This window comes from Clupea harengus, unplaced genomic scaffold (genome assembly GCF_900700415.2).
Source record: "Clupea harengus unplaced genomic scaffold, Ch_v2.0.2, whole genome shotgun sequence".
NCBI classification, from domain to species: Eukaryota; Metazoa; Chordata; class Actinopteri; order Clupeiformes; family Clupeidae; genus Clupea; species Clupea harengus.
The window spans coordinates 1-12,643 of record NW_024880029.1 but is presented as its reverse complement, the minus strand read 5'-3'; the positions used below and the strand labels follow the sequence as shown (position 1 = coordinate 12,643).

Below are 12,643 nucleotides of genomic sequence, written 5' to 3'. Positions count from 1 at the left end.
GAGACACATGATCTTCCCATGTCATTGGTCTGGTGGGATTTGTGAGGGGAGTACAGGGCAGAGGGTTTCAGCTAGTCTTGACCTACACTCCACTGGCCACTAGGTGTCAGTAAAACACCTCACATTGTGTTCACCATACAAACGTGAGCGAATCCAAACAGGGGGGCTGCACAGACTCAGAAGGACAAAGTGAAGGTGAACGTGTTTCCTAATTGAAGCAAGATAACTCATCGTCTCATTTAAAATGTGGAAACTGAGCTTGCACTTATTGAATGCAATATTTATTACAATGTATCCCATATTTATCCCAGTGTATTCTGAATGAATTCACAAGACAAGTGAGTGTGTGGAGAACTTTTTCCTCAAAATGTACACTTTATTTTAAACAAAAGTACAAAAACAATAGTCAGTATTTACAGTACTTGCATGGCCTCATTCACTGTCTTTGGTTGACTGCCAATCTGTTTTTTTAATGCAAGAACAATTAGAGTTAAAGCTACACCAGGAAATGGGCCTGATGAAGTAGAACGTGGTTTTTCTTAAGTGGATTCTCAAATAAGGTGGGAAACAAACCTGGGAAACCATGTTCTTCAAGCCTGCAAGTAAGAACAGTTCTGTACTTCTGAGCCTTTGTGGAGGTATGCTTCAGAGACAACTGATTAATCCTGTGTGTGTGTGTGTGTGTGTGTGTGTGTGTGTGAGTGTGTGTGTCATCCATATGAATCCTGCTAACGCACCACCCTTACGCAACCAGTGTTTATCCTGAACAATATAAATAGAGCACAAAACATAGAAAGGTCTGCTGCTGTATTTACACATGCGGAAATGCTCCCCAGCGCCCGCCACAGTGAGACGGGTTTGCTGGACTGCTCACTGTGTGGCCGAACCAGTGGACCCCGCAGCCCAGCAGACTCCAGACCAGTGCACCCCGCAGCACAGCAGAGCTGATTCGTTCACACACAATGAGAAGCACTCTGCACCTTCCCAGAGACAAACCAGTCTGACACAGCGCATACACGGCGCATACACATACAGCATTGAAAACAAAGACACAAAATGAACAGAAACAAACAGTGGAGACCCTATGTAACATGACACATCCCACACTCTTAAGCATATAATACATTTTTTTCTGAATTACAGAGAGAACACCTCCCGCAAGGCCAGCTCTACTCTAGCTGGTGTGTGTGTCTGTGTGTGTGTGTGTGTGTGTGTGTGTGTGTGTGTGTGTGTGTGTGTGTGTGTGTGTGTGTGTGTGTGTGTGTGTGATGTACCCATATCTACAGCAGCTAGAGTAACACACACACCTCAGATTGGTAGCTTGAAGCAGAGAACCTACACAGGCCTGCCAGAGTAGCTGACTGCAGAGTGGGTCTGACCGGATACACTACACATCAGGAGCCGGATCAGAACCACATCCAAACCAGACCAAGACCCGATCAGGGCCAGACCAGGACAAGATCTGTATCTGGATCGACTCCAAATCAGAACCGAATCAGGACAGGGTCGGGCCGGGTCGGGTCGGCTCCGGAGTCGTTCTGCTCTGTGGCCTACACACTGTCGTAGTGTTCTCATACCCCATCTCTCAGTAACAACAGGCTTGCAGAACCCCACTCAGAATGACAAACAAAAACAAAAACAGACACTCTTTCGGTTCACATTTTCAACAAACTCTCTACATTTTCTATCAGCATGTGTGGTGTCCTGGTACGTCTTTTCTGTGCAAGGAACTATTATCAGGAACTATTACCAAAACCCGACACTAGTAGCACTGGGGCTGGGAACTACAGGAACATAACCTAGCTAATCAGCAGAGCAGAGAGCTAACACAGAATTAACTTATTCGACCGAGTTATTTATTCATTTGGTCGTTCGTTTTAGTTTAATTTACTTGGTCCTCAATGAAAGTGAAGGAAAACAAAAACACATGTGAAGTTAAGGGGAGGGGCCTTTTGGGGGAGGGGTGTACCAGGGGGAGGAGTCTATGGGGGTCCAGCGTGCAGGGGATCTTTGAGGGGTTCTGAGGGGATCTTTGAGGTGATCTTTGAGGGGTTCTGAGGGACGGGTGCAGGGGAAACAGAGGGGGAGACACAAGCCTCTGGAGCGACTCTCACAACTAACTAAAGAACATGTGGACACGGACATCAGACACGCCGTCAGCGACACAACTCCGATTCCCATTCTGTGTCTGCGTGCGCTCTCTCTCTCGCTCTACACCTCCGCCTTCTGAGGGGCCTCCAGCTTCTTGCTCTCCTCCGTGTTGCCATCTTCCTCCCCCGTCTTCCAGCTGCCTTGTCTAAAACACACACACACACACATATATTTATGTGTCTCATCCAAATATCCTTAGGGACACTATAAGTACATGTTACACATACAACATGTACATAAATACATAAATCCCTTTTTCTCTTCACAAATACATAAATCCCTTTTTCTCTTGTAATCAATTCTGTTTGCCGCTGCAGCACATTTCTGTGTCCAGCCCTTACTGTGTGTGTGTGTGTGTGTGTGTGTGTGTGTGTGTGTGTGTGTGTGTGTGTGTGGGCTTACTTTGACTTCTTGATGTACACCCAGTAGCCCAGGGCCACAGCTACCGTAGCCAGGAGCAGGGCGATGACGATCCCCACGGCCAGCTTGGTCTGGTCCCCAGACTCCTCTGATTGGTCTGGAGGCACACAGGAGGGACACGCATGAGACAGGACAGGACAGGACAGCGAAGACACGCGTCCAGAGACAGACAGGGCGGGAGGATGTGGGAGGACAGGATGGGTTACAAGGCGTTTAGCACACACACACACACACACACACACACACACACACACACACACTCAGGATGCTGGGGAGGACTCCCTGACGGAGTCCCACAGTCATAACATCACCTCGTGAGCACAGTCACACACACACACACACACACACACACACACGTTCTACTCAGTGTTCATCCATCGGGGCCTGTCTCTAACACTACTGGGGAGGAGGAGGTGTGAGGTCACTGAGTGATGTCATAAGACCATGGTGGCTTACCTTGTTTGTCCATTGTCACCTCTCTGTCATCAATGTGAACCAATACTGAAATCAAATATAAAATGACATTAACTCAAAGTCACAAAAACACAATGGGAGTTAGAATACACACTGTCCTTTCCACCGCCACCAGATTACAACCAGAGATTACAACCAGAGATTACAAGCATCGCAATGAAGCAAAGCACGAGCTCAGTGGCGATCCAGAGGCGTTCCTTCATGGCTAGTCTAGAATCGGAACGCCGGGACTCCTGAGGTTCTGGAACCATCTCCCGTCATAATCACCACAAAGTGCTAAAGACAGGGCAGGAACCCTCTGCGACTCGTTTCTGATCTCCAGGGATACCGTAACCAAGGAGCCACAGAGGACAGGTCAAAGGTCGTGTGGGATAGTTACAGAGTTAGTCTGATCTATGTGAGTACACACACTCACACACACACACACACACACACACACACACACACACTCACACACACACGGTTAGGCCAGCAAGACCACACAAGTGATCTCCTGTGAATACCACACACACACACACACACTCACACACACATTCACACACACACACACAGTTAGGCCAGCAAGACCATACAAATGACCTCCTGTGAATACCACACACACACAATGATCAGTGAAGGACTAGGTTGTGCAAGGGTGGTTATTGAGTGCCGTGCGATAGGGGAGTGACTGACAGACTGCACTCATACACACACACACACACACACACACGGTTAGGCCAGCAAGACCCCATAAGTGATCTCCTGTGAATACCACATACACACACACACACACAGTCCTGTCATCAAGCTCATAACTAATGCTTATGAAGGAGGAGAGGGGTCCCCATACTTGTACAGGGTTCCTACACACACACTCACACTCACACACACACTCACACTCACACACACACACACACACACACACACACACAGAGAGAGGGGTCCCCATACTTGTACAGGGTTCCTAGCGGCGTGCGATGCTCAGGTCAGTTCTGTATATACACATGCACACACACACACACACACATGCACATAAGACTCCACAAGGACTCTCATTAACACTTCATAAGCCCTTTCTCTTACTTCATGGTCAAGGAAAAGTGAGGTAACCCTTTAAAGTATTCAGTAGGTAACCCTTTAAATACCACAGTGAGTGAATACAGTGTAAGGACAATGAATGATTTGTGATGGCACATATACATATGTGGTCAGAGATTATTGGCTGGCAGACCGATACGCTAGTTTGTGTGTATGTGCGTGTGTGAGACACAGCATGTGAGTGTGTGTGTGTGTGTGTGTGTGTGGTACTCACAGGATGACACCTGTTTGGTCTTGCTGGTCTGACTGTGTACGTCCGTGTGTGTTTGTGTGTGTGTGAGAGAGTGTGTGTGTGTGAGTGAGTGAGAGAGTGTGTGTGTGTGTGTGTGAGTGAGTGAGGGAGTGTCTGTGCATGTGTGTGTGAGTGAGAGTGTGTGTGTGTGTGTGTGTGTGTGTGTGGTACTTACAGGATGAGACCTTTGTGTTCTTGCTGTCACTCCCCAGGTCATTCATGACCAAACAGGTGACGGTCAGGTTGGCTTTGGGCATGACAGTCAGCCGGTGAGTGACCTTGCCGTCAACGTAGTCGCTTTCTTCCTCCTGTTCACACACACACACACACACACACACACACACACACACACACACACAGGTTCAATGTTAAATGTCATCATCCTGTCATTCCATCATTTCCCCAGACAGTCAGTTATTCAGTCACACCCTCAGTCTCAAACTCCCTATGGGAAACACTACCATTGGCCACCCACAGGGGGCGATGTGGCTCCTCATCAAAGAGCAGTCAGTACGTGCCCATGCTACTGCCTGAAGTGTGTATGTGTCCATATGTGTGTGTGTGTGTGCCTGTGTGTGTGTATGTCCATACGTGTGTTTGTGTGCCTGTGTGTATGTGCATGTGCCTGAAGTGTGTATGTGTTCATATGTGTGTGTGTGTGCCTGTGTGTGTGTGTGTATGTCGATACGTGTATGTGTATACGTGTCCATATGTGTGTGTGTATATGTGTCCATACGTGTGTGTGTGTTTGTCCATACTTGTGTGTGTGTGTGTGTGTGTGTGTGTGTGTGTGTGTGTGTGTGTGTGCCTGTGTGTGTGTATGTCCATACGTGTGTTTGTGTGCCTGTGTGTATGTACATGTGCCTGAAGTGTGTATGTGTCCATATGTGTGTGTGTGTGTATGTCCATACGTGTGTGTGTATACGTGTCCATACGTGTGTGTGTATACGTGTCCATACGTGTGTGTGTATACGTGTCCATACGTGTGTGTGTATACGTGTCCATACGTGTGTGTGTATATGTGTCCATACTTGTGTGTGTGTATGTGTCCATACGTGTGTGTGTATAAGTGTCCATACGTGTGTGTGTGTTTGTCCATACTTGTGTGTGTGTGTGTGTGTGTGTGTGTGTGTGTGTGTGTGTGTGTGTCTTACGCTGGTGCCGTTGATGCCGCTCCACTCCACGCTGGGTTTGGGGTAACCCTCAGCCTCACAGCTCAGCACCTTGTGTTTCCCATCAGCACTCATCTGCTCCCTCAGGCTGGTGATCACAGGAGACCCTGCACACACACACACACACACACACACACACACACACACACACACACACACACACACACACACACACACACACACACACACACACACACACACACCACACACACCACACACAGAGAGTTACACCAAAACACAATACACACACACACACACACAGAGACACACACACACACACACAGACACGCACAGAGTTACACCAAAACAACACAGAATACAAACACACAGCTACACCAAAACACAATACACACACACACACACACACAGAGACACACACACACACACACAGGCACACAGGCATAGTTGTGCTGAAAGGTGATTGGCGCCCCACCTTTCACCAGCAGCTCAAAGGAGTGTGTGGATGTCAGTTCCCCCAGGGACACCTGGCACTCGTACAGCCCTGAGTCGGAGTACTTCAGCCGCTCAAACTGGGGCTCCTCTGACAGACTGGCCTGGTTCTGAAACCACAGACAACATGTTAGACACACACACACACACACACCGCTTAGAGAGGTAGGACATGTTACACACACATCGCTTAGAGAGGTAGGACATGTTACACAGACACACACACACACACACACACACACACACACACACTACTTACAGAAGACATGTTAGACACTAAAAGTCACAGGGGTTGGAGAAGGTGAAGGATCAGGGTCACACCCATTCTCGCTCAAACACAGTCATACACACACACTCACACACACACACACACACACCTTGGTCCAGGACACGGTGACCTTGCTGGAGGCGTCCTTCTGCAGTGTGACGGGCAGAGTCTCCCCCGCCGACTTCACCACCCGTCCAGAGGGGCTCAGGCTCACGTCCAGATCTGAGGGAGGAGACACCTTTAGAAAACAGGGCACAACTCACACACACACACACACACACACACACACACACACACACACACCCCCACCAGTAGCTGAGACTACCACTGCTGGGCCTGATATGATCAACACTGCACACCTCATACAGACCTGGTTGTTACTACAGCAACCAGACCTCTACCAGCAGCTTCAGACTCCAGCTGGGACACATCAGACCAGATTCACACCAGGAGCCATTATGTAAACACGGGCCCAGATCAAAATCAGATCACATTTGGTTCTGATCCGATGGTCTGACTGTCTGATGTGCTCCACTGGACACACACACACACACACACACACATCCTGACACTACTGCAGGTTTTTAGTGGGCATTTCTCACAGTATGATTGTGGCATAACTCACAGTGAATGGTGATGTTGTGGGCATAACTCACAGTGAATGGTGATGTTGTGGGCATAACTCAGTGAATGGTGATGTTGTGGGCATAGTGGGCATAACTCACAGTGAATGGTGATGTTGTGGGCATAGTGGGCATAACTCACAGTGAATGGTGATGTGTGGGCATAACTCACAGTGAATGGTGATGTTGTGGGCATAGTGGGCATAACTCACAGTGAATGGTGATGTTGTGGGAAGCCAGCAGGCTGGCGTTGTCGAGCGGTGAGCACTTGTACTCTCCGGTCTTCTCCCGCGTGACGTTGCTGAGCGTGTACACGTCCTCGTCCTCCACCGTCACTTCCTCCCCCTGCACAATAGAGATGCACACAGATGGGTGGCGTTGCCCAGCAACAGCTGACAGGAAGCGCAAACAAAGAGCAGCGCCGCGCCCCAAGCCCTAGCCCACACTGTCGTCATGGTGATGCTGTGGTTGCTCACCTGCAGGTGGAAAACGTAGCTGGAGGGAGGGGGGTTTCCGTCGGCGTGGCAACGCAGTGTGATGTCAGCACCCTCCAGGAAGGGCCCGGGGGTCGTGACCTCCAGGCTCACCTTCTCTGTGGGGTCTGAGGAGAGACAGACAGAGAGGTCAGAGGTTAGGAGTCAGGAGTTGCAACATACGTCAAAACAACACACACACACACACACACACTCACACACACTCACACACACACACACACACAATCAGCTCAGCTGGAGCTTACTGACACACCCAGACAGGCAGGGGGAGGAGCTCAGGTGTGTGTGTGTGTGTGTGTTTGGTAGGATAGGTATATGATTGGGGTCTGGGTGTGTGTGTATGTTTGGAAGGATAGGATAGGTGTGTGGATGGGGTGTGTGTGTGTGTGTGTGTGTGTGTGTGTGTGTGTGTGTGTGTGTGTGTGTGTGTGTGTGTGTCTGTGTGTGTGTCTGTGTGTGTGTGTGTGTGTGTGTGTGTGTGTGTGTGTGTGTGTGTCTGTGTGTGTGTGTGTGTGTGTGTGTGTGTGTGTGGTAGGATAGGATAAGTGTGTGGATGGGTTGAGGGACTCACAGTTGATGGTGAACTGGACAGGTGTGGACCTGAGGGGAGTGTCAGTGACGGCGCAGGAGAACCGGGCCGCGGCGTCCTCCTTCCCTGCGATGTACTGCAGCCTGGAGAGGGTGCTGCTCAGGCCCGTGTCTGGGTCCACTGTCTCTGATGCCGTGATCACCACACCTGAAACCACACACACACACACACACACACACACACACACACACACAGACACACAGACACATAGACACACACACACACACACACACACACACACACACACACACACACACACACACACACAGACACACACACACACACACACACACACACACAGACACACACAGACACACACACACGCACACACAACATTAGTGCCTCAGAGGGTCACAGGGGCGGAATGAAAAGGCTTTCCAGTCGTCTCTCAGACACACACACCTTTGCCGTCATCCTTCAGAGGGGCGTCGTTCCTGAACCACGTGATCTTGGCTGCAGGGTTGGCATCTTCTGCACTGCATTCCCCAATCTGACAAACAGACAAACAGAGAAAGAAATAAGATTGGTCACACACACACACACACACACACACACTTAGTCGCTAACACACTGGCTTGTGTGTTTGTGCTGGGACACTAACTCACACACACTTGTGCATGTCTGTGCTGAGAGAACTGACACACACACACACACACATGTCCGTGCTGAAAGAAACTGACACACACACATATGTCTCTGCTGAGAAAACTGACACACACACACACACACACACACACACACTCACAGCCCAGCTGCCCTCCAGTCTAAGAGCCTCAGCCTCAGCCTCAGCCTCAGCCTCTCTAATGAGCCTCTCTCTGGGCACACACACACACACACACACACACACACACACACACTCAGCCTCTCTAACGAGCCTCTCTCTGGGCCTGCCGCCCACTGTGACCTCCGACCCCAAACACCAGCACGCATCACTGATGCCCTCCGCCCCCTCAAACACCCACACCTGGCCAGGGACAGCGCCAGCGGAGCCACAGTGTGTGTGACAGCGTCTAGGGCCCACGCATGACTCACACACCCTGCATCGACCAGTCGGCTCCGCCCAGTCAATACACACCACACCACAGACGGCCAATCAACACGCCACGCCACACCACAGACGGCCAATTAACACGCCACGCTTCTCCAGCGAGGCGGGGGCTACTGGGTCACGGAGGTCATTCTGTGAGACAGTCGATTGGACGGAGGCTGGTAATAACATATCGGTACACACACACACACACACACACACATACACACAGGCACACACACACACAGACACACACACACACACACACTCTGCGCTGACTATATTTTCTTCCACCTCATCTACATTCTGCCTAGCCAGACGGCACTTCTGTCGTCGTGGTAACCTTTCTCTCCCACTCACCGTGGTCAGTTTGTTCATCTCCACAGCGGCGGGGTTGTTCGTGAGCTCCACTGCCTCTGGGGATTCTGGGATGGAGAGGAGAGGAGAGGAGAGGAGGAGAGGAGAGGAGAGGAGAGGAGGGAGAGAAGAGGAGAGGAGAGGAGAGGAGAGGAGAGGAGAAATACGTGTTAACAGTTTCACTGGGTTCCACGGGTCCATGCCCACAGGAGCCCCGCTGAAGGCCTCTGCTCACGCGCCATGACATCTACTGGCAGTACTGACGCTTAGGGCATTACTGACGCTTAGGGCAGTACTGACACAGAGAATACTGAACAAGAAAACAAAGACGTACACATGAAGAACAACAACAACAACTTTATAACTTTCTCTCTCGCCTTCTCTACATCTTCCTCTTTCTCTCCCCCTCTCGCTTTACTCACTGGTGGATGAACACTTCTACCTGGGAGCACTGGGAACTTACTCACTGTGGATGAACACTCTACTGGGAGCACTGGGATCTTTACCACTGTGGATGAACACATCTACTGGGAGCACTGGGAACTTTACTCACTGTGGATGAACACCTCTACTGGAGCACTGGGATCTTTACTCACTGTGGATGAACACATCTACTGTGTAAGATAATTTTAAAAGACTAAATATAAAAACTGTCAAATGGTAAATATCCAGCAGTGTTAGATGCAATGATGAAAGTAACTGTCAGTTAGAAATGTACCAGACAGTCAGCAGGTCAATGCACTGGGTCAAAGGCAGTTAGACAGTTGAAATGTGTAAACCACCTAAGTCGCAAGAAAACAGAACTTCTGTATTTTACTTTTCTGCAGTCATCATATTTTCTTGCGACTTAGGTGGTTTCTAACACTGCTGGATATTTACCATTTGACAGTTTTTATATTTAGTCTTTTAAAATTATCTTACAACTGGGAGCTTTCCTCACTGTGGATGAACACCTCTACTGGGAGCACTGGGCACTTTACTTACTGTGGATGAACACTTCTACTGGGAGCACTGGGAACTTTACTCACTGTGGATGAACACCTCTACTGGGAGCACTGGGAACTTTACTCACTGTGGATGAACACTTCTACTGGGAGCACTGGGAACTTTACTCACTGTGGATGAACACCTCTACTGGGAGCACTGGGAACTTTACTCACTGTGGATGAACACCTCTACTGCGAGCTCTGTGATGTCCGACGCCATGACGATCATGCAGGTGAAGGTCCTCTGGTCGGAGAGGACTCCGTTGGCGATTAGGAGACTGTTGTCCTCGCCGATGGACAGTCTGCCCGTGAACTCCTCCGGGGCAGTGATGGTGGCATTGTGTCCCTGCCTCTTCACCAGAAGGTCACCAGAAGTGCCATCCTCCTTATCCTGAAGAACACACACACACACACACAGAGACAGACACACACACACACACACACACAGAAAGACACACACACATGAGAACCAACAGTGGGAGCCCTTATTTGGGCATGTGGTGTTTATATGGATGGATGGATGGATGGATGGATGGATGGATGGAGAGATAGAGAGATATATAAATATAGGACAGTTGTAGTTTATTTCTCGGTGTTACTGAGGTGAAGTAGAGCATTGCCCTTCTGGTCCAAACACACGTACGTATTTCCACTTGATCATGAAGATGTCTTGAGAGGGCGTGTCTCCAGGGCTGCAGGGGACGCTGATGGTGTCTCCATACTGACTGCTAATATTCTCCACGCACTCACTAGAAGAAAACACATTTACACCGGAGTGTCATTTAGGCCAGAGCACAACCAACAACAACAACAACACAACAACAACAACAGCAAGTACAGAGGGACATCTCTTATATCTCATCCCGTCAGGATTTATTTCTCGATATGACCGCCGGACTATACATTATCCCGCTTATTATATGGTTACTTGCCAAAACGATGTTCGTCCAAAATACCTCTTTTAACGATTTGTTGTTGTTTCGTTATTTCCGCTAAGAAAAAATAGTTCTTCACACAAATAGAACTTTAAAGTTTCAGGTGTTACGTAGCAACCCATTACTTGCTGACTTCAAGTTACAATGACTTTCCGTTACGTTAAGTGACCGGACTACTTGTGGATATGAAAGATGTGATTAGAAGCACAAAACCCGTTGCCAATGACAGCGGCCATTAATTTTTCGCAGGGGCGAATAAAGAAATATTAGACCTGCGAATGTTGGGGTCGCCCAGGGAAATCAACAGAACTTTTTGGAACATTCTGAGGAGCCGTATAATAAATATTAATACTAATGACTGACTATGTGTGTCTATACTAATGACTGATTGTGTTCCAAGGCTATAACAGAGACAGTCAGTAAAAGCAGTGGCACATACACTGAGGCTATTAAGCAAATGAGCCCTAATGTGTCCAATCATATGCCCTGATGTGAGGTATGGATCTGCTGTCCAATCATATGCCTGATGTGAGGTATGGATCTGCTGTCCAATCATATGCCCTGATGTGAGGGATCTGCTAAGGTGTCCAATCATATGCCCTGATGTGAGGTATGGATCTGCTGTCCATGCGAGTGCCTGTTTCTGCGGAGTGTGGTGACTCTGAGGGCGTCGTCTGCCGTGCCAGAGCTCCGAACCCCGGCAGTGTGTCACGAGAGGGTCGCCAGCGTGGTGGAGAAACCCAGAGCAGACGCAGCCCTCTGAAGATCAGACACACACACACACACACACACACACACACTCCTGTGGCAGCTCACACACACTTACCAACACACACAAACCCACACTTACACAAACACACTCACATACACACTCACAGACTCCTCCTACACACTCACCAGCCAGACTCACACTTAGTACCACACACACATTGTAACACAAGTAACACACTCCCACTCACTCACACACACACAAACTCCTGTTTCACATGCCCAGACAAACACACACACACTTACTCACACACACTCGCTTTACACGCCAGACCAGCCAAACACACCTACACACACTTACTCTGCTCACACAAACACACTCCCATATGCACAACATATACTGTAACATGCCAAACCCTCCTGTCAGCTTCCCTGTGGTTAGCGGTAGCATTCCTCACTGTGATCCCTGCCGATAAACAGGCTCAGCATCAGGACAACTAATTCCCCGCGGATAAGCCGTTCTACATCTCCATGACTGATGCGCTGTGTGCACACACAACACACACGAGTACACAAGTGCAGATAAGCCGGTGTACATCTCCCAGACTGATGCTCCGAGGCCGTCTGCTGTCCATACTCTACTCTCATCACTACATTCCTGCCTGCTAACGCAATATGGA

The 12,643-nt window shown here is 49.3% G+C and overlaps 1 protein-coding gene across 1 annotated transcript; it reads right to left on the bottom strand.

The window, feature by feature from the left end:
* Positions 1-343: 343 nt before the first annotated feature.
* Positions 344-11,069, bottom strand: LOC122131136 (CD166 antigen homolog A-like; the record flags this gene model as incomplete). The annotated part of the gene is made up of 14 exons (XM_042706056.1): positions 344-2,296; positions 2,554-2,668; positions 3,028-3,072; positions 4,530-4,662; positions 5,509-5,633; positions 5,960-6,086; positions 6,354-6,466; positions 7,080-7,212; positions 7,344-7,468; positions 7,933-8,097; positions 8,353-8,440; positions 9,338-9,402; positions 10,495-10,711; positions 10,964-11,069. Coding segments are annotated over 14 exons (1,642 nt in total), but the record flags the coding sequence as incomplete, so codon positions are not given.
* Between the last annotated feature and the right edge of the window lie 1,574 nt (positions 11,070-12,643).